Genomic DNA, 24,363 nt, shown 5'->3' on the forward strand with positions numbered 1-24,363 from the left:
GTTGATGTTATCTACCCTCTTAGATACGGTTCTTTTTTCCTCATCGTAACAGATTACCCATAAACCTGTTTATGCATCTATTTCTCTCCGTATAAAGAGAGATTCATCCTTTAATTTCAAATTTAAATTTGAATTAGAGGTTTTTACTTTTTAGTTTAATCTCCGAGGAGTTTATAGACTAAAAATTGTTGAGAACTGCTCCACTTTCACCTGCTGTTATTGTGTCTTGGTGGGAGAATTACATTTAAATCTCACTCAATACAATTAATTACTTTGACAATTTATGAGTTGTCATTTCCTAAACTCAGTTGTTAATATACTTAGGAGTAATTAATTGTATTGAATAAGACTTTAAAATAATTCTCTCTTTTTTTCCCATTATTTTCTTTATCCAACCTTCCCGTCTGGCCTTTGCATCAAGTGAGAGAGAAGATTCGGTTCAATTTTCTACATGTTTGCACCTGGCAGTATTGACTTTATCTCCTCCATTAATTATGCTTATTTGTTTTGTCCATAACTTCTACTAATTAAAAATTGCATGATTCCAGTCTTAGTTTTACAAATATATTATCCACTTTTTCCCCAAATAGGTGCAAAACCGTTGAAAGATGCATTTTTTAAAAAAAGGGGGGGGGGATTGGAATAAAATGTTGTTAAATGTCTGCTAACAAATTATTCATCGAAGATATAACTAACATATAAACATGCCATACATCGAAGGACGAACCAAGTAACAAAATCAGCTAAAATTTCTCCAACAAAACAGTTACTTCTTTGAATTCACATTTCACAGTATAGCTTGAAGTGTTACAACAAAGCATTCTCATTTCTTGTCTACAAACCAAAATCCAACAGGATTCAAGGGGTTGGTCTTTCCTCGGAAAATCGAGGAAGCTGGACCAGTGAATTTACACGGGTCACACCTTCCAAACCTGACCAGTTTTGATCTTCTACAGATGATGTCGCTCCATCTTCGACGTCTACAGGCAGCCCTCCATAAGTCTCATTTTCATCCGAGGATCTCACAGTGAAGTTCCGGTGCAGAGATGGCTCAGACTTCTGGCCGTCATCTGATTCAACTGGATTGCCGGAATGGTTGCTCTGGATGGTCGCTGAAGAAAAGCCTGGCTCATCATAATCGGATTCTGAGTCCATCTTCCCGTCCAAAAAGAGACAGACCACAGCACAGTCATCCATCTTTGATGTTGGATACTTAAGCTTCCACTCCCGAGCTGCGGAATCCACCAGAATCCTAGCAGCTGATGATCGAGTCGGTGCTGAAGCTATTATCTCAACCACCTCTTCATTGCTCAACACGTCCCACACCTGAACAGAACAAGAGAATCATTTGTGTGAAAGCAAAAGATGATGACTCATCCCTTCTATGAAGAATAAGGGCAGCATACATGTTAAATAGAAACAATTTTTACAGGTTAAATTAGTATTTTGATTCCTTAAATTTATTAAGTTGATCTGGCCTTATAAGTCTATTTCATGCAACAATAAGGCTGTCAATTCCAACTATATGAGTCATGTGCATGGCACGATAGCAATGAGTCGCACTGTTCAAAAGTTATAAATGATAGACACATTTATATTGATATCGATTGATAAGCATGGCATGTATAGTAAACTATTCAACTACTGCCAAATTCACAAACATGAAGTCTGGTGCTAATACGAAACCCTGTGCGTCTGTAACTGTTTAAGATCAATGTATAAATACACTAGCAAGAAGCAAAAGTAATCAAACAAATCGAATCAATACATAAATTTGATGCCTAAAATTATTATTGATCCCAATCTATCCGGAGAAATCTCTGCACGCAGAGATTGATAGTATTTAGCAATAAACTAGAAGAATCAATGAAAGACATAATAGAAATCAATGGAGAAATAAATTATAAGAATGGAACCAGGAATTTACCCCATCAGAAGCAAGAACAATGAACTGATCTTTGTCTGTAAGCAGCCGATGAGAAAACTCAGGTATGGAAATCACACCATACTCCTTCAAGCAGAAATCTCCAAATGCTCGAGCCATTGCTAATCCTGGTGCATCATCAAAAGGCAACCACACTCTGGGAACTTCAGGCTCATCTTGCAGTGCAAATACTCTGCCTTTGCACCGTTTAATTCTTTCCGCTTCCCCTTTAAAGATTTAACAGAATTAGAGTAAATTAGCTTTAACAACAAAGCATAAACAGCACGAGGAAACAATTAATGAAGGCAGTATATCACACACTTGGCAAATCAGGCTTCAAATCAACAGTTAACTGAATGGCCACCATTGAATCATTGCTGTCTTTGGATCCCATGATTGCTCGCGAATCCCCAATGTTCCCCATGAACAGATTTGAACCCTGTAGAAGTGTAACAGCAAAAGTAAAATAAGAAAAGGGGTAAATAAAAACAAGAAGAAGAAGAACTCAATCACATTTAGAGACTTCATAGTTCACACAAACCCTGTACTAACCTGCTTCACTATAGTGACAGCCGTGCTCCCACTACAGAAGCAGTCCAGATTTGGATGAGACCTAAGTTCTTTGTCCATTGCCTTATAAGCCTTCATGAAAGCTTCTCTCCAGAGAGAATTCACAATATCCTCAGCAGAACAATCCTTCTCACAGACTCCATCATCAGTATTCCCATTCGCTTTGAAACAAGCTTTGCCTGAGCCTGACCCATTTCTCTTCGATTCACAAGAATGCAAAAATGAAAGTAGTTTTACAGGCAAGGTATCCCTCACATTGCGTGCAACGACATGACCATATGGACCATGGCCATCAAAGACACCGCAGAAAATGGCATCATCCGAAATAAAGTCCTACAGAAACACAGGTCCAAACAAATATATGTATGAAAAAAGGCGACGGAAATAAATTCATCCTTGAATCATTGAGAAGAAGAAGAAGAAACTCACTTCCCATACAATCATGGCATCCTGATTGATACCCTTTTTGCCTTGCTGTGTGAATATGCAAGAAGTCCGGCTCTTTCCATTGGTTAAGATTCGATTAGGTAGGGACGGAAGATGCTGCAGAGCAATGACATGATCAGAGAATGTTCTCCTTGTTCTCTTTTGCCCACAGAAACCAACTTCCAAACAAGATGGAGAGATCGTGTCACCGTTGCTCCTACTACTACAAGTACTCCGACTGCTTGTGGAGACACAACACCCCATTTGATCAGCTCCACGAACAAGGCATCTGATCCAGTGAAATTGAAGCCAAGTTCCCTTGATTTTTTTCCAATACAGATCTCACATAAACTTCTGAGATCGCAAGCCAATAATAGTCAAAATTCAAAAAGTATGACCCACTTCACACTTTAATGTCCGAAAATGAATCTTTCTAGCTTAGTCAAATTTGATGATCTGCCAGCGGTTCTGCAAATGAATGATGAAAACGGCTTATAGAAGAAGACAGGTAAATCAATGGATAACTTAAGGTCTCAAAGATCCTAGCCTGCATGTAAAAATAAAATTAAGAAACTCAATTAATCAATATGTGTGAATTTAAAAATCCTAACATGAGATAAAGGAGCGGAATATACTGCCAAGGAAAGGAAAGACCGATTATTTGTCTTTCATAAGAATTCCCATCGAAAGCATCAAAATGGAAACTATGAAATTATTTAATCCAGAAACTAAGCTTCAAAATTTTAATTTAAGCAGATGAAACCAGAAAAGCACAACTATTAGTCTATCAACCCGTCCTCTCTAGATTTTTCAAACCTTATCATTCTCCGTCTTTCCTTTCCACAGAAAATAGATCTCTCAAGTCACATTGAGAAGGGGAAGGAGGAAAAGGAAGAGCAATCTCACAAGAACCCAACTTTTAAGCGGAACAGTGAAAGGAAAACGAAATTAAATTGTGAAATAGAGATGAGAACATTAGAGCAAATAAACTTGAAGTAAACCTACCTGGGAATGGGAGGAAAAGCCCGCCCATGAACAAAAAATCACTTAATTGGAAACAGAGATCTTCACTGACTTTTCGTCGTTTACTTCTGCAACAAAGAAGAGCATAAATTTGGTAAATGGCCCCTTTTTGAAATGAGGAAAAAAGCTAAGGTAAGCAAAAGAGCGCAAGCTCAAGTTTTCTCACTACGGAACGACAGGAGGAAAAGTGAAAAACGCAAAAGCAGAAAAGGACGAAGCAAAGTTATAATCTCGTCAACAAAGAATCCCGCGGAGACGCAGAATAAAAATGCATTGGAGATCGGGTAAATATTACACAATTATCATAATGACAAAGACCCAAAAGTAGAAACAGTAAACCCAGAAATGTGAATATCTTTTTTTAAAAAAAAATTCCCACCATGGTGGTGAACGTAACAAACGAGGGTCCAGACACAAACACCAAAATAGCAGAAGATACTAAGAAACTACCAACCCAGAGATAAGAGGCACTAAACTGAATTAGGGAAAGAAATTTAATTAAATTTTCAGGAATTGTAAAATTACAAACATTCAACATAAGCATTGCACATTGATCAAAACTGGTAGAAAAATAGAAGAAATCAATCGTGTTCTCTTCGGTCATCCCGGCCAGAAACAAAGTCGAAAAGCCCAAACCCCAAGAGGGCAAGGCTCTACTATGAGCAGCGATCCACCAAAATCAAACCAAAAAAGGCTCATAAGTCATACCCGCAAAGAATTTCGGATGGAGGAACTTGGAATCGAGCCTGCATAAGTAAGATGAGAAATGACGATGGGTGGTTACTTCAAAAGGGAAGGGAGAAGAGAGGATTAGGAAGGCTAGAGGACACCCATCACCTTGGGAATGGAGAAATGAGGCTTGAGATAAAAGGATAAGAGAGCAGAAGCAGGGCAGGGCAGAGAGAGAGAGAGAGAGAGAGAGATGGAGAGGGAATGAAAACAGGAAAGGGTAAGAGAATTAATAAGAGTTGATGGTGAAGATGGGCGGGTGGTGCATTAATTGCAAGAGAAGGGCATACAGAAACGCAAGGAAGAAGAAAGTGAGAGTACAAGCAGGGGAAGAGAGAGAGTAGGGTTATTATTATTAAGTTATGTGATGGTTCAAGGACGAAGTTGCTTACCCCTCGACCATAGGTGGTCATTACGTACCTTCAAGTATTTCATTTCTTTGAATCAATTTCATACGGAGATACCCAACAAAGCGCGTATAGTTCGATTTTCCTCGCATTATGATGTTTTTTCCTTTCATCGAGCCAACGTTTTCGTGAGCAATGGGATTAAGGCGTTGGGGTTGTGGAAGATCCGCGGCACAGGCCAAAATCCGGCACTGATTATTACTTATTAGTGTCTCTTTTACTTTTTCTTCCTTATATATATATATATATATATATTAACACAAGACCGCAGCGCAAGGAACAAATAATAGGTATCTACATCCTATATGACAATATTAAAGTTGTTTTCAGGCATTTGATGAGCAAGAGAATCAACGCATTTTTGCCTTTTCTAAAAATATAATCAACAATAATAATTTAATTTTTCATAATAAAATTTTTAATTCTATCAATGATCCCAAAGAGGGGATAATTCTAATAGAAATTGTCTTTGATAAACGACAAAGCTTTTAAAAAATTAAAGTAACTGTAAATTTTGATTAATTTGATATTTTAATAAAACTTAATTTCTTCTAAGACACTCCAGAGTTTGACAATAATACTTTGATAACATATGATATATTTGGAGAAGTTCATAATACAATTCCTTTAATTATCATGTGTGAGACTTTTACAAGTGACGGCCCATTGATATTAGGTAAACCATCATCCTTTTATTTATATTATTTTGTATTGGGTTCTCTTTGTGTTTTATTCATGAGGATGTTTAACTCATGTAACTAAATATTTGTTTAGGATTATTATATCCTGATTTCGGATTAGTGAATGATAATTTCTATCTCCATTTGTGTTAATGTCATTCTTATATATACTTATTTGTTCTCAAACACGAAGAACTTGATTAAGACTTTCTTTTAATGTTTTAAAGGCATTTAGGAGTAGAAAATTTAGACCAAGTTAAATGAATCACGAGGGATTGAGTATTCGGTCGCTGAATACTTTTATTGCCTTGTGAATAAAAATATACCTACTAATATAACACAATCACATCAGGGCTTGCACTTGGTCAAGCCTGATACAAAATTCACCTAAGAAACTGGGGGTTAACATGATTGGAAAGCTCTTTGTTGCTTGAAGTCTTTAACTAGTAATTAAGAGGCGTAAATCAACACATATAAATTTAATTTCAATTAAGGATGAAAATGGATAGTAAGAAGCAGTTGAGCCAACAATAATCCAAGTCGCGACTTAAAATCTACTATAACCATTTGCATTGACCATGGATTAAATTTGCTTTATTGTTATAGTTACATTTTTAAAATATTATAGGACCAAAAACATAAGCTCCGTTGATTTCTGCATAAATGTAGCAGATAGAAAGAAAAATAATTATATCCATGCATAAAAAAACAAATGCATATATTGATGATTTTAATCGAATAAAATTAAATTTTAATGAAAGGAAAGATGTGGCAATTTGATTAAAAAAATTAAAAAGGAGAGGTTGCAATTTTTGGTTAAAAAAAAAGGATGGGAAATATTTGGATAAATATTATATTAATACAAGAAATAAATAGGAGTAGACGAGGAAAGTAAGATAGACTCGCTGCGAAAGGGAAAGAAGGGGAGAGATGAAGAGAGACAGAGAGGCACGCGTCCACTGACCGATACACTGGGACACGTGACGTGGCGGTTGAGCAATTTTTTTAAAAATGGACCACTATCATTTGAAAATAATAAATGTTATAGTCCGTTTTAAATTAGAAAACATTTTAGAACAGATTCAATATTCAAAATATACAATACTTTAATAAAAATAAAATTTCATTAATAATATTTTTCATTACTCTTTTTTATTTTTAATATTATTTTCTAAGTGAAATATTAAATGTTGAGCATTTTTAAAATTTACATTTTTATTTAAAAAATAAAATTTTAAAGTATATTTAGTAAATTGTATTAATATATATAATTTTATTTAAAAATATTTAGTAAATTGAGAAGGGACGTATAATGTAGTAATTAAGAATTATTATTTTCTATTCATGATTAAAAAATCGTCAATTTCCCAGGACTCGACTGTCAAAGAGAAAATTCCCAAAAGTTCAATTTCTATTCTACGAAATCCTTGATTCTTCACAGCATCACCTTCGCCATCTTTTGCGCAAAAGAACAAGTCGATACTTTTCTAATTTTATATATATATATATATATATTTTACTGTTAATATGTAATATATAAAATTGAGACAATGAGAACAAAATTTTTTTAAATTATGTAAATAATATTTTAGTTTCTTGAAATTTCATAATTTTTTTAAAATTTTTAAGGACTTTTCTATCATTAAAAAATTAATATAAATGATCAAATTATACTTAATTCAAACTTACGAATTACTATTGAATTCTTGCGATTTAAAAAAAATAAATTTTAAAAAAATTATTAATGACAATTGATATTTGTAGCACTTGAGAAATATTAGTATTTTAAATGCAAACTTATGAATTCTTATTGAATTCTTGTAGTTTTAAGAAGAAAAATTATAAATTTTAGGATAAAAGTTGTGAAAATATTTGAATTAAGAATAATTTAGTCATTTATATTAACTCTTTAATGATGAAAAAGTACTTATAAACTTCAGAAAAATTATGACATTTTGAGAAATTAAAATATCATTTACATAATTTTAAAAAATTTTATTATTATTTTTCTTATAATTTTTTTAACAAGACACTGGTATATATTAACATAAATTGTAAGGGATCAAAGCTCATACCATGTGAGTTGATTGTAATTGTTTTATTTTACTCATTTCATTTAAAAATGTAAGATATTTTTAATTGAATCTCACATTCTAATAAAGTCATCCATATGATTATTATTACAAGACACTCTCAATTTTCACGCATTTTGATATCATTAAAAAAAGATGTACTTTTTTTTGTTACTCTTAACTTTTAATACTAATATAACTATATTAAATATATTTAGCCCTTCGTATTAACCAATAAAAAGTAAAATTGTAAAGGTAGTTTAAATGTTACAAGTTATCTTACATTTTAGACAAAGAATTCCTTCTAAAAAATATTCTACAAGTAGGACCAGAATTGAAATAATTACTTGTCCTCAACTTAATGTCATTTCTTCATATTTACTTATATTTAATAAGATGTTTCGCTTTAAAATAAATATAAAATAATTTATTAAATATAGACACTTAAAAAAATACAATAATTATACATTGAAATACTAAAAATATTAGCTAAAAATGTCTAACATTGTTTAATATCAAAATTCTCTAAAAATGCTTTGTATATTTTTCAATGGAGGGAGTATATGTTTAGATATTCTATAGGTTTTTTTCCATTTTCAACCGCAAAGTTTAAATTAGTTGTGAGAAATTGTGTGTGTGTGTGTGATGAAATATTTTTGGGGTTGATCTAAGTTGCACAAATACTGATACACAGCATATTTGATACATTAATACTTTTTTTAAAAAAATATAGAATATGATACGTTTTCAATATGTGCAAAAATATATATATATATATAATCATAAAAATAATAAAAATATAATCTCAATTTTAAAAAATCCAACCTAGCATGCATATATAGTTTTTTATAGTAATATCAATCAAAATATAATCTTTAATTATACTTTTATTCCATATCTGCCTAATTGCCTGCCACATAATCTTTGTTAGATAGTTTCATATTCAAGATTTATACGTCAAAAGATTTTATTCCAACATTTTCATAATTAAAAATATAATTTTTATCGTTTCATTATATTTAAAACTTATTTTTTAGTGAATCTAATGTTTGACTTTAAAGCAAATCACATAAATATATTAGAGACAAAAAAAGTTAATATTACAATATTTAATAAAATCTAATTTCTTAAAAATAGTCTCTAAGTATCAGTTTTAAAGTATTAACTTGTAATTTAAAAGAATTGGATACGTATCAAAAATTAATTTTTGTAAAATTAAAAAAATAATATTTTGATACCTCATAAATACATATTGAAAAAATATTAGTGAGTATTGATATTAGGTACAATATCAATATGAATATAAATATGTGAGATAATTTAAAGTATAGGTATTTTTATAGGTGCTGATGTTTCAAACAAATGAGTGGCGTTCGTTTTGGTAGCTTGTCAAATAAATATAGAAGAAACAATCATTCTTAGTTTGAAAAATGAAGGGGGAAAAACAACGGGTTCTTCATCTGAATGTGAGCTAGCCTGGCTTCTTTCCATCCTTTCAATCAACGGAATAGAATTCGTCGCATCTTTTTTATAATATTGTTGCCTTTATCGACGTTACTCAAAATAACACGAATATATCATCGCGTGTTTTTCAAATTGACATATTTATTTACATTTTAAATAAAAATATAGATAAATCAGTTCGATTTATATGTCTTTTTTAAATTTTCAAAAGCAACATTTATTAACATTCTTCCAATCCTACCCTCATTCATGAATAATGTAAACATGCTTTAGTGTATTAAATTAAAGATAAATTTGATAACAGGTTAACAGTTTGATGTATTAACTGTATTTCTTAACCCGTGTGTTAAAAATCATAAAAAAAATATCACAATAAAGAAGAGATGGAGTAATATTTTAGGTTGAGTATTAGAATAAAAAATTATCTTAGGTACAAGTTGAAGGATGGAATTCGCTGCCTGGGGACGTTTATTTGAAGCAAAGGCGTGATGAGAGTATGCGTTGACGGGCAAATGGAAGGAGATGGATGGTCGACGGCAAAGCTAAACCTTGTTAATAACAAAACAGGAAAGTCAACCAAACATTAGACTCAATAATTGACCTCGTTAATTATATCAATTATTAATTAATAATAAATGTGCGTGCCTATTTATATCCATCCATTTGTAACGTGGGGGGTGTTCGAACACGGCCCCGTGCTTGCATGCACGCTTACATCCTAGCCTAGTTAATTAGGTGACATGATCACTCCTATTTTATGTCCTTAATTAATTAATTCGTATTTTTACGCCCAACAAAAACAGCCCAATCATGTTTAACACTTGTCTACGCTTGCTCAGTTGACGGCGTCTGTGTATGTAGGAGTTACTTACTTGTTACTAATGATATATATATATATATATATACAGATTCATCAGAGAGACGACCTAGCATGGTCAATTTAACAATAGTACTGGACTGGTCAAAAATACTATAATATTGGGAACTCGCATTTTGGTATTGGACAATTATTAGGTTTCATTCAACACCAACTCATATCATTAGGAATATTATAAGTCCACGCGTTTCTGCTTTTTAATTGCACATTATTCACTCGTCTAATTTAACGCACACGCTGTCTTAATTCTCTTCTTTCTTTCTTTTTTTTTTGAAAAAAAAATGCCTGTGATATTTTGTGATGGCTTTGGAAAGGAATTGAATCAACCATGCATATATGCATGGAGAGGATCAGAGTAGAAACATATGCAGTTTATCAACTAACAACGTCTATAGTTAGTATGAGCAGGATGATTTTTGGAACGAGGCTTGTCCGATGGATATATAATCACATGGCGAGTTTTTTTAATTAGATTTTTTGTATAAATTTAATTTTTTTTTTCCGTTTTAGTTAGCCTTATTTGACATGATTAGACGGGGCAAGAATATCATAACCACGCAGTTCTGGGTTACATGAACAGTGATCATTTCCATATGATCATTTCACTCTCCAACGCAACCTTTTCGAACGGAGATTGCGACAAATTTAACTTTAGTTTATTTTAAGTGTACTTCTTTCAGATATTTTTCTCAATTGACTTTACACTTTTTACTTGAATTTTTTAATATAAATAATTAACAAGAATGGTATTTTAGAAAAATGAATGCACACTTTTTATAAATAGCTAATTAATAATTTTTAAAATTTATGTGAATTATCTTTTAGATTAAAAATATAGATTAAATGGATGACGCCCAACACCTTTTAATCTAACCAAAACTCAAATTGACTCCTCTCCTATTACTTACTATTCTCCTATTTGCGTGTCTTTTTATCAAGAATCTGCCTTCCTTGCGTGTGACAGTAGCGATTGAATAAGTGGGTGTCGTATGCAATACAAAGCAGAGAGTGGATGCTGTGGTTAGAATGCAGAGTTGATCATATCAATGAAACCAACTGTGAGGTGCCTCAAAAATTAAATAAAACGGAAGCAAGTGGTGATTAAAAAGCGTCTCATACTTTTCACGATGAAAAATATTGAAAAGTGAACAAATCACGGGTGCCCGACCTGCTTTTTAATTGTTGGTGTGGGGCAGTGGAAAGAAAACGAAAAAGAAATAGCAAAAAAAAAAAAACTGCTTTTTAAATCGTTTTGGGTGGAAATACGTTGGCCATAGGAGAGGTCGATTGAATCCCCACGTTATATTATATATATATTTACATTGCCGTATTTGGATGGCTAGCTAGAATCCATATCTTTGCTTTCTTTTTTCAAATAATAAAAAGATGATTAAAAAAAAAGAGCATTTGGCACGACTTTTAGTTATGGTCTCTCTCCAACTTTATAACAAATTGGGGGAAATTGTAGGGCCGTTAGCCAAGAACTTTAATATATGTAGCTTTCTAGGTAGGTACGTTTTGCCATCATCATCTACACTCCCCTCGTCCTCTTTACTCACTTTCTTCAATTCACACCCCCCCCTTTTATACAATTAAAAAAAATTGTGAATTATAATAATTATAATTATGTTTAAAATCAAAATATTTTAATTAAAAATTCTCTTAATTAATGTTTACCTTTTTTTATTTTACTTATTAATATTATTTATAATTTATATTATGAGGCAGAGTTTATTGCTTGTAATAAAAAATCAATAAAATATAAGATAGTTTCCCTTAGATTTGAAAATGGAGAAAGTACACGTTAATGTCTCATAATATAAAAATGTTTTTAAAAAATAATGATTCATTAAGAAAAATTATTTTAAAATTAACTCTCATTATTTCACTTTTAATATATTTTTTCTCCTTTGTTAAATAAAAGATAGGCTAAAATGTACTCTTTCGTTTAAAAAATGTAAGGGATTTTTAATCGAATTTCATTCCCGAATAAAATAGTTACCTATTTTTTAACTAATTCTATCTTTTTATATTTATCCCTATTAAATACCCTACAATAAATATAAAGTCATTATCAATAGGAGTATTTTTTTTAAAAAAAAGACAAAGTTACATCTCAAAAAACTATAAATATCTTACATTTTTTAACATTCAACTCCTCAAAAAATATATTATATTTTTAAACGGGAAAAGTACATTTTATTCTATAATTTTATATAAGATTTTAGTTTAATCCCTTAATTCCATAAATTGTCTTTGGCTAGAAATATTTTTAATCCTTAATTTTATATAAGGTTTAATTTTCAATCTCTTGAAATTATAAAATATTTGTTTTAGTTCCTTAACGTTAATATCATTAGTTTTTCACAAAAAATTTTCATATTAAAATTTTAAATATTGATAAAATATTATCAAATATTGGCATATTATTTTTAATTTTTTAAATAGTAATAATTAGAACAAAAAATAATTAATAAAACCAACAGTGTTAAGGTTAAAAATTAAAAAATAATTTATAAAATTAAAGAATCTAATTAAAATTTTATATAAAATTAAAAGATGAAAAATATACTTTAACCTTACCTTTTCAGCCCTTTAACTCTAACTTCATTGGTTTTAAATGATTATTTTTTATATCAAAAATTATTTTTTTAAAAAAATAAATTTAACTTGTCAATATTTGAAAATAATTTTTTAATGAAAGTTCATTGTAAAATTTTTTTTGTTTGATATATAACTAATGATATTAGATTTATAAAATTGAAAAGACACTTCATAAAATTAAGGGATCAAAATAAAATCTTGCATAAAGTTAAACAACTAAACATATATACTCTAACCTAAAAGATATTTTTAAAATTTTATAAAAAAAATTTGAACAATATTTAATTAAAATACGATAACCTATTTTATAAAGTGGAGAGGAGGGAGTATTATTAGTATACCAGTATCTAAAATAAATACCTACGTGCTCATCGGTTAGCCTCACACAACAATGGTGACAGCATAGGGAATTTGAATGTTCGCCACAACTTTTTATAATATGATACATCCCCTTACTCTTGCATATAGCAGTTCGTTGAAGGAGATTTTACTCGCAGTTATTATATATATATATATATATATATATATACTTGTCAGCCGTATTGAAATGAGAATTATGTCAACACCAATAAAAAGGAAGTCACGAAGTTGGCACTCTTCTAATAATTGTGAACTTATCTGCACTGACAACATTTGTTTTTATGGGCCTGCGTCTCTCCCTATAATCATGACCCAAGCGTTTGTTTATTATTATACTATTGAAGAATGAAATATAGAATTAGAAGCGTTGAGTGAAATATCTTGAATTCATTTAGCCAGCAACAAAAAGAAAGCACTGGAGTTGCTTTTGGGATGTTTAATGAGAAAAGGTAAACAACAGTGGAAGTAGTACAGAACAGCATGATGAGGAATTTTAGGCATAGCTTGTTTGTGAAGAATGTTTAAGGGCTAATAATAAATCTCTCAATCATGCTTGATTGGTGCGCCATTTCATATCTATCAATTTGAAGACGTGGACTCTTAACTCAATCATGCCAACCATGAGGCCCTCCTCTTTCAGCTTATTTTTTTTACATTTTCTTTTTAATTTTCTGAAAATAAACTCACTGATAAAGCATCCATTTCAAGTTCCCCCAGAATAGGCATGTATAAATTCAATTTACATTTGATATCATATGCAAAATTGGTATCAAGCGACATTTTTCATGCATTATGATTTATGAACGACAAATGACTTCTTACTCATCCTGCACTGCAGTGCCAATGATGGAGAGAAGGCCCATTGGTTCTTGGATAGAAGAGTGGGCCTATGTTCTTAATCCATGGATTGTTTTGGGCCAACGGCCCAACTACCTTTCATCCAAATGATGTCCCCAAGACCCCAAGGGTGACTCTTGCACGTGAGAATGTGTTGATTTTGCATTGTGGTCGGCAGGCGACATTATCAGCTCAGTCTACATTTTATTCTCTGTCCCAACATATATATAAAAAAGATAGCGATTGCCTATTCCAGTCCCTCCTTATTTTCATTTCACCAAACTTTCAGTCGGATCTGAACCAATAGAACCTTGAAGCCTACATTCTAACTTCTTCATTTCAAATTTCCAATGCTTGAATTATTCAGTACCTCAATTGCTTGTCTGAGACTGTCGCTGCTGCTTCTTCTTTTTTTGTTTTTTTGGGGGGGGGGGGTATAACAGAAACAGTTTTTTACACTAGAATTTAAGTCTGCAACCGAAGCCAAAAATTTGTTATAGGCCTGATCTAAACTATTTTTAGCTAAAAAATTCTTAACAAAAAAAACAGGACTGATTTTTTTTTTAATAAGATACATGAGGTAGTTATTGGGAATGTCTAGCTCAAAAAGAAGTGATTTTTTATTAAGACGCGTAGGGCAGTTGTTGGGAATATCTTATATCTTAAGCTGGATATAAAATATTGTTGAAAAAGGAATGTTTTCAGCTTACTTCTACAAGCTAATTGAAATACTATTAATCGACAAATGGTATGTCAATTAAATTCATTACAAAAAATATACCTTTTATCATTATTTCTCTGGAAACAAATAATAACTAAATTCGCTAGCATGCACATACACGACCGCTCGTCTTATTTGTTTATACTTGGGCAATCAGATGCTTATATTCGCTTTAACCAATTCTTTTGGGGCGAACATTAGATGTTCCATTCAATTGTGCAAAAAGAGTCATGAAAAGTTGACCAACATGAGGATGCATGAATGAGTCTCAGTTCTCAAATAAGCTGCATCTGCCTCAAGAAATCTCGCCCTGATTTTGCAATATATATATATATATATATATATAAAAGGTCCCCTTCAGAAAGAGGATAAATATGGTTGTGTGTAGAAATTCTTATAGACTCGTCGTACTACTTTTAGTTTTGAAGTTTCAAGGGCTTGGATAGTTGGATTTGATTGAAGAAACATGGTCCTGGCCAATTGGTTTTTCCCCCGAAGGATTGAGATGGGTTCCCAGATTCAACGAGTTGGGTCACATACCCAAGAAGCATTGGGAATATGAAAGTCAACACGAATGTTAGACATTCATCGCCTTTCCTTATTTATTACTTCTTTCATTTTAATTATAAAATATTTTTTAAAAAATTAATATTTTAAAATATAAAATATTTCAATAAAAATAATGTTTCATTAACGATGCTTTTAATATTATCCTTTCTATATATTCTCTCTCTTTAATATTCTTTTATCAATTAAGTATTAAATCAAAATATTTTTAAAATTTTATATTTTTATTTTAAAAAAAAATTATAAAAAGATATTTAATAAATTTTATTAATATATAAATTTTTATTTAAAAATATTTTATAATTTAAAATGGAAGAATACAAATTCAACGCTTGGCCATAGCTATAACATTTGCATGTCCGTCACTTTCTGCTTTTTTTAGTTGTTTATTACTAAATATTGACCATACATAGGCAATGGCCTAGATCAAATCCTTTTTTCAAGAATTTACATCGTTACACTTTTTGCAAGAAAGATGCTTCATAACATTGGAACGAATTAATGTCAAATACTTTTTTTTTGTCAGCCATAGTATTCTCTTTTTCTAAAATTGATATTCAAGATATAGTTATGCATTAAATATTACATATTTTTTTAATGTGAATTCGAATATTAATTTGAAAGATTAATTTATTTTGTTGGATCTAACCTCGGTTGGTTAATGTCAAACACCTTGATATTGTGTTTGAATTAATAGAAATTTAGATTTGAATCAAAATTTTTAATTACATGCATAAAAGCCATATGAATTTTGATATGATTCAATATTTTTTATTGTAATTTTTAAATTGTAAATTTTCTTTATGACCTAATTATTTGAAATGTTAACTATTCTCTAACTCGTTTCCTTCATATTTTTTATCATTATGAATCTATTACTTTCATATATCTTTTATATCTGTTATCATCTCTCAACGATTACAGAATAAGTGCATGTTCATCTTTTTTAATTTCTCGTTCCTATTTCAAATTTCAAGTTGTCTCTCTTCTTCCTTTGTTTTTTTTTACGCATTTAAACAAATGATTTTAAATACAAGAAGTTAAATGTAAGATTTAAGATTTTAAATTCAAATCTATCAATTCAAATGCTAATTTTTTGTTGGCCATTTCACATTTTCTTCACCTCATCCATTTTTGAAATGTAATATTATAATAATCTAGTATCTAAAACTAGAAGTTGGTGGAAATTTAATAGGATTAAGAGGCTAAAAGGCCTAAAAAGTTTTATAAAATGAGCACTGAATACTCTTACTATTTCAGTTAGAGTAATTTTATTCCAAAACTTTTAAAAAGAGACTTATTTGAGCCCATCACTAAATTTCAAAAATGTTGCATATTAAAATCAAAGTTTAATCAAATGGAAGACAAGTGGTGCTTATTGAGATTAACTGATCTGCCTTGAGTTCTCTCCCTCTCTCTAAATCATTCCCTCTGCATACACAAAGAGCCATGACTAAAAGTCTCCCCTTGTGCTCTTGTAGGCTTGTCATATTTTTTTTTTAAATTAATCTTAGTTAAAACCCCTACCCTTACCCCATCAAGTTTGATACTTGAACACCCCCAAAATTTCATATGAGCTCTCCCTTTCTACCCTCAAACTTTAAATTTCAAAGTCATTCATAACTATTTACCCTATAATTGGAGCTGTCAATTAGGGCCAGTATTAATAAATTTGATTATTCATCAATGCTCTATTTTGTAAGGCCCGACCTTGACTCTCAAGGCTGAAGGCTTGGTCTTAATTTTTGTTGGTCAATTTAAAAAATAAAAAAAAACATATTTATAATTCTAAAAAAATTATTATGCATACAATTAAGTCTAGAAAGATAAATTTAAGTCAATCTACATCATAGCAAATATGTAAAACTTAAATATCAAAATCAACACTAATAAAAATTAGACATTGTTAATATCATCAACTAAAATTGATGATTATCGTTATTATCAATATCAAGTTTAGGATTTTTATTTCTTTTAGCTAGACACTTAGTCTTTTACTTTTATTTTTTTTCATATTGATTGTTTTAAATTAAAAATAATAAAAGGTTTAAAGGACAGTTTCTTTTATTTTTGGGCAGGATATGAATTATCATTTTCTACCTTAAAGTAATTGCCTGCCCCGGCTATTTCATGACTTAAAAGGATTGGCTTGATAGGCTCGATCCTAATTAACAACTCTATCCATGACGTGGCTGAGGTTATTCCTGGAGCACAGAGTAAACATGGCGCGTGTGGGTGCCAAAACTATAAATGAAAGAATCAAAGTGAAATACCAACGTGAAGCCGACGTTGTGAAATGGACCAAGAAAGGATACTGCAGGATGGTTAGCATCCCAAATTCCAAGGAAGTTTTGGGATGCTCGTGAGGTGGAAGAAGAGGTTCAGTGCATTTGGGATGCGAGCTTAAATGCAGGCTGTGTATATATATAATTTAGACACAGAGGATTTAAAGCTCGTGTTTGTTATGCGTATGGGATATTTTGGTCCCAATTGAGTGTAGATTCACTGGATTCATAAACATGTATTCGTAATCTTCCTTTGTCTTATTCTTCACTCTCCTACGTCCCGACGTTGATGTGCCAAACGTTATCCCCAGAGGGCAAAACTACAAATCTTACACGTACTCGTTCTTATCTCCACAAACGAAATACATCCTCCTTGCTCCTTCTCTTTCACGTATCTTCACATTCCTGTACCTAGATGAGTTTATGCCCTCCATTATATAGATGTATATTAATATTAATTGAATGTTGGTGGGAAAAAAATATATCATTACCTTCCAATTAGGGGTGTTCATAGGTTCGGTTTGGTTTGGTTTTGGGCAAAAATCAAACTGAACTGAACCATTCGGTTTACTGATAATTGAGACCTGATCGGTTTTTATGAAGTTTGGTTTGGTTCGGTTTTATTTTCGGTTTGGTTAAGGTCTTGATCAAGTTTTAATGCACTTATTTAATTTTTTTTCCTTTTCTCCATCTTCATAATGGTGCTATGTACTAAAATTAAATTAATTCTTTTTGACTCCTTTTTTTCATAAATAGAGGTATAAAAAATATAATAAAATTTCAACGTGATAACAATAATTAATCATAAAAATTGATATAAATTTTTAAGATTAAAATTATTTAATATTATGTATTTTCATTAAAATCCTTTGAAAATATTTATCTATATATCTATATTTTAATAAATAATGAAAAATTTATTATACAAAATTTAAAACAAAATGTTTCTTGTAGATAAATTGAATGCTGAGGCTTTTAGGTTGTAAATAATTAAATGATGATCATAGCATAATTATTATAATTACTTAATATTATGCATTTTCATTCAAGTATTTTAAAAATATTTATTTATTACTATAAAAATTCAAAACAAAATGCTTCTTGTAGATAAATAGTTATATATTTTACAAATAAATAAATAAAATTTTTTTAATCAAGTTTGGTTCGGTTTCTAGTACTCAAAACCGAACTTGAACCGAACTAATCGGTTTTTATATCATAAAAACCGAAACAGACCTGATTGTTGTTTGGTTTTGATCGGTTTTTGTCGGTTTAAATTGATTTGGATCGATCCTTTCGGTTTGGATCGGTTTTGAACACCCTTACTTCCAATGATGTATATTTAATAGGAGACAGAGTATAAAACTTATATTAATTTTAAGACAAATTAATAAGTTTTAAAGTCATCATTAATCACAGTAAAACATGTAGGAGTTGACTAACGAAGGAGTATTATATTGTTATGAATTTTATATTATTATTATTGTTGTTGTTATTATATATTTACAAGATAACACTTATGGTAAGACTTATCGATAGCCTTGAGCCTGCAGGTAAAGACTGGTAGAGGAAGATTAAAAAAAATACTTATAAAAATTATTGAATATAATTTTTTAGTTAATAATATTTTTAAAAACTTAATTAATGATAGAGCGTAATGACTTCGTGTCATTTATGTAACTGACCCCACCTATTGAATAAGGCTTGTTGTTGCTTTACAATTGATAACATGTGCAATTGTATGGACAAGGTCAACGTTAAGATATGGCTGAAGGAATTATTTCCTCAGAGGAATGAGTAGAAATTCAAGCAACCGAATTTTCTTGATGTACGTAGTTCGACTACGCTATAGTTTTAATAATCAGTCCTCTTGACTTGGGTGGTTGAAGGAGTACAAACCTAAAAATAAAAATGAAAAAGAAGAATAGATAAACTTCAATTAAAGGTATAGCAAATTATAGGCATGCCTTAATTAGGCGGAGAATTAAAGCCTCAATCTCCGCCATTTAGTCCCTCTTTTCTATATATATATATATATATATATCATCAAATTAAATACGTGAACAGCCACAATTATGAATTAATGTCACCATTGGAATAAAAAAAAAACCAGCAAGAATTTAATAGTGCGACTAAGAAAATAAAAGTGTCTAATTTAGATGGCGGGTAAAAAACCAAAAATCATACTTTCCATAGTTTATTCTATAACATTTTTTTAATAAAAAAACTAATATCAGATTTCTTGAGGGATATATGCAATATACAATACTCCATCCTTAAGAAAACGTTTTTAAATTGGGTTCTTTAATGATTTATAAAGGCATTGTTACAGGGAATAGCTTGATAAAAGTTAAAAAGTCCGAGAGTTGTGGTGGTCCTAATAATCAATAATGTGACGAAAGTGACCCCTCATTATATTTAATAATTTGCCGACTTTTAGTAAAAGACAGATTTGAGGGCAGAGGCATGATTCACGCCTTGCTAAAGGACGCCTCTCCCATATCTGTTTATTTTTATAAATTATATTTGCTGGTGTAAAATTGTTGTTCATAATGTTACGAGGGAATTTTTTTCCTGAAATTTAGTGATCCAGAAATTTTGGCCTTTTAAATTCCACAAGAGGAATGCTTGATACACCTTGCAAGCTCTATAGTATTGTTTAGCAGATAACCGCGGCTTTTAAGAAAATTCTAACTAGACTAATTATATTATTGCCTTTTTTTATCTAAAAGATGATTATATATGTGCCTTACCAGTTACAATTATCGATGAGTAAGTGAAATGATATTAAACTGCACAGATAGACATAGTCCATCCCTGAATTAGTGTTAGCTTAAAATATGCTCTCTCTCTCTCTCTCTCTCTCTCTATATATATATATATATATATTCCTTCCTTACATTTTTTAAAGAGTTAAATATTAAAAAATATAAAATATTTTTAATCTTTCAAAGTGTAATCATTACCTTTTTTTAAAAAGTGCCCTAGATGAATCACTTTATATTTATTATAAGGTATTTAATAAGGGTAAATATAAAAAGATAGAGTTAGTTTGAAAGTAGGTAATTATTTTATTAGGGAATAAAATTCGGTTAAAAATATCTTATATTTTTTATCAACGGGAGTATATTATTTTTTAAATTTATCCTTAATAATAAGGTTTCTTTCTCTTTATTTGTTGACTCCTAGAATAAATCTCAACAGGCCATTAACGATTTTGCCTTTAGAGGTAACTTATATTTTGAGTTCTATGTTCTTCAAGAAGTCACTTTTATTTGAAATTAGAGATCGAATAATTTATTTTTAAAAATTTTATACCATGCAAGGCATGAAATTCACTAATTTACATTAAAAAAGTGACTGTGGAAAAAGTGAATGATTTATAATGTCTTATTTAAATATTAAAAAAAATCCACAGGTGAAGTTTAAATAATTTAAAATTTTTTATTGCAAATAGGATGGGTAGATTTCATTAACATAGAGATTAATTCTCTTGAAGAAAGGTACTCAAAATAAATGATAGATCTCTTTCAATTAAGTTGATATATATACATATAAGAATTAATATTCAAACTCCCAACCACTCGCTTAAGCAATGATAATTCCTACCAATACTTCTCACGCTAACTTTAATGAGTAATAATTTAAAAATTTTAATTGCACGTTTGATAAAAATAGATATTTTTTATTAACCTTTTGAGTTTGAATTTTACAAATAAAAAGAATTATGTTGAAATTAATTTTTGCCATTTAAAGTTACAATTGACATAAATTCATATTAGCTTGTAGTGTTAAATAATGAATAATTTTTATGAAAAATACTTGAAGAATGAAAGGGTGAAATCAGGATAAAAATAATAATAAAAGAAAAAATTGTTGAAAAAGACTCCACCACAAATTAATTTGCTGACAAGAACTTGAAAAAATTTCTATGTAAGGTTCTTCACTGGTATCAACTCAATCACCCAAATGACCAAATTACTCTAACTAAATCCTCTCAGCTCGCCTCTCCAATGGGTCTATCATGATCTTCATTTGTGACTTCTACCTTTTCATCGACAATGATGAGGCGCGATATTTTGTTTGCAAATCCTAGCTCCGCGCCTTCAAAGACCTCTCCTTAGACTCCATTTTCAACCTTGAGAGCCATTTTGATTCTTCCATTGAGTTCATTCAAGTTGCACTGGTTTGTCACTTCATTAATTTGGGTTCATCTTCAACCTCCTTACACTCTATCTTTAAGGATCAATTTTTGTTCTCTCTCACCTCTTTTTGTTTCATGGGTAAAGGTATATTGAAGTTTTTTAACTCTTTGGGTTTATCTTCTCCCACTACCCGTTTGAAAACTAGTATTTTTATTGGTTATTTATTCTTGAATTCTTAATTGAAATCTGATGGAATAAACCAATTATCTTATTATCGCATTATGTGAAGTTTTCTACTTATTATGGTCCCTTTGTTCTTCAATACTCAAATAAAAGTACATAATCATCAACGTGGGATTATTTGTTTATCTTGCCCCCTTGTCAAACTATCTTTTTTTACTTTTGTTTCTCAGGTAGATCTCCAGTGTTTCGATTTGGGAATTGGTCTCAAACTGAACATAATTAGCGTTAAAGCACCTTTCATGGTCTTGCTTGCAAGTTATTTGGCAATTGCAAGTTTTCATGTATTCAGCAACTAAGGGAAGATATTTGGAATGTGGAAGAACTTGAGCTTAGTAGTTCATAGGCATCTTCAACTTTTGAACTAGATCTTTACTATGCAACGTTTATTAATTTTATTTGAAATATGGGCACAAGTCTAAACAAGCTTTCTTTGAAGTCAGAGTGAACTTACTTTTGCAAAATATCTATGTATGTTTTTCTGTTAGTTTTTAATTTGTTATGTTTGTGTTGCTACTTTAGCTGTCGATGAGATTGAAGTCGTTGCTTCATAGATTGAAATTGAAGAACACCAAGGTTTGAAAGATTTTTGCTGATGTTATGCATGAATTCCTAGCACTTTGTGTTTTGTGTGTGTGTGTGTGTGTTATTGTTATGATCTTTTTTCACTGTAGATGAATATGTGAATACTTTGGCAATTGGTGTTCATGAATTTGTTCAAACAGTCTACACAAGTCACACTTTATGTACAAGAAAGATGGTTATGGTATGAGGCTAAAAATTTTAGTGCTTGAAATGGTAATTCTGAAGAATTCAAAAGGTTCTTATTATTATGAAGAACTAGAAGAAGATTCTGAAGAGGATCCTATTGAAGAAGAAGAGAAAAAGCAGCTAAACAAAATGCCAGGATGAAATGGGATATACACAACTAAATTCATACAAATGAATTCTATGGTCTGAATAGGTTTGAAGAATTTGAAGGCTTTTAAAGATCATGCATGGAAAAATGACTTATGGAGGCAATTGTTAATTATTTTAAGAACTGTAGTTGTTTAGGACTTCTAAGATGTAATTAAGTGGATTTATTGTGTATTCTCTTATTATAATGTAATGTAATTTATGTTGTCAAGAAATGTAAAAATATTGTTTAATGATAGATAAATGGATTTGTTAGTATTTAATTGTTGTTCTTTATACTTTAAAATTGTGTGATTAAACCCTACATATAACAATAGTGGCCATTGAAAATATTTATTGGCATTTTCATGAAAAATTAACAAATTTTTATAATATCCATTTGTATTTTTAGAATATCCTTTGGTGTTTTTATAAAAAATGAGCAATTTTTTTTAAAATATTCATTTGTGTTTTCGTAATATTCATAGGTATTTTCATGAAAAATGAATTAATTTTTTTTAAAAAACCACTTGCATTGTCAAAATATCCCTTAATATTTTCATGAAAAATGAGCAAATTTTTTAATATTCATCTATGTTTTCAAAATATCTATAAATGTTTTCATAAAAAATGATTAAATTTTTATAACACATATTTGTATTTTTAAGAATATTCTTTGGTGTTTTCATGAAAAAAGAAAAAAAAAATTATAGAATATGCATTTGTGATATCCTAAAAACACAACATTGGTATGATATTCAAATCCCAAGTTCTAAGCCGTATTTGAATATACATTTGGATATCTTGAAAATACGGTTTAGCTTTCATTTATTCGAATAATTATTTTGGATGTCTTGAAAATTTTACAATCAATATCATATTTTAGGACCATATGCAGGTATCTTCAATCATATATGACTCTTCTTCTACGATATGCAACTGTGTTTCAAGGAACTACAATTGTTCTTCCATTTAATTGAATATACATTTATGATACTTGAATATATAGAAGAAGATTGTATTTAGTTGAATATCAATTGCGCATTATGGAAAAAATATCGTATATACATCCAAAGGCATCCATAAGGGATTTTAACAATGGAAATTCAAATATACAAAAGTAATATTTGAATATATGGAAGAAAAATGCATTTTGTTGAAGAGCAATCGCATATTGCGGAAGAAACGTCGCATATGTATCCAAACGAGTCCATAATGAATTTTAACAAGACATATTCGAATATGCAAAAGTAATATTTGAATATGTGAAAGAAAATTGTATTTCGTTGAAAAGCAGTCACATATTATGAAAAAAACATTACATATGCATCCAAATGAGTTCATAAGGAATTTTAACAAAAGATATTTGAATAGATAAAATTAAATTGTATTTTGTTGAAGAGTAATCATATATCGTGAAAGAAACATCGCATATACATCCAAATAAACATTCAAGAAATATTTGAATATATGAAAGAAATATCTCATATGCTTCAAACGTGTTTCATGGCTCAATAAATTACTATTGCAAGATC

At 30.1% G+C, this 24,363-nt stretch overlaps 1 protein-coding gene across 7 annotated transcripts; it reads right to left on the minus strand.

Moving 5' to 3' along the window:
- Window positions 1-731: 731 nt before the first annotated feature.
- LOC129313410 (probable protein phosphatase 2C 52) lies at window positions 732-5,111 on the minus strand. 7 transcript variants are annotated; one of them, XM_054956478.1, is made up of 7 exons: window positions 5,093-5,111; window positions 3,926-4,011; window positions 2,924-3,388; window positions 2,477-2,827; window positions 2,246-2,363; window positions 1,928-2,151; window positions 732-1,326 (listed from the first exon to the last, which is right to left on the minus strand). In XM_054956478.1, exons 3-7 carry the CDS (start codon window positions 3,182-3,184, stop codon window positions 859-861), a joined length of 1,422 nt encoding a protein of 473 aa, XP_054812453.1. In that variant the 5' UTR covers window positions 3,185-3,388; window positions 3,926-4,011; window positions 5,093-5,111; the 3' UTR covers window positions 732-858. The 7 variants fall into 7 exon arrangements, with proteins under 7 accessions (XP_054812453.1, XP_054812451.1, XP_054812449.1 ...); XM_054956476.1 differs by having other exon boundaries at window positions 2,924-3,467; XM_054956474.1 differs by lacking the exon at window positions 5,093-5,111 and adding an exon at window positions 4,652-4,983.
- Window positions 5,112-24,363: the final 19,252 nt, after the last annotated feature.

This window comes from Prosopis cineraria, unplaced genomic scaffold, assembly GCF_029017545.1.
Source record: "Prosopis cineraria cultivar Desert tree isolate PC_DT_omini unplaced genomic scaffold, ASM2901754v1 PC6, whole genome shotgun sequence".
NCBI classification, from domain to species: Eukaryota; Viridiplantae; Streptophyta; class Magnoliopsida; order Fabales; family Fabaceae; genus Prosopis; species Prosopis cineraria.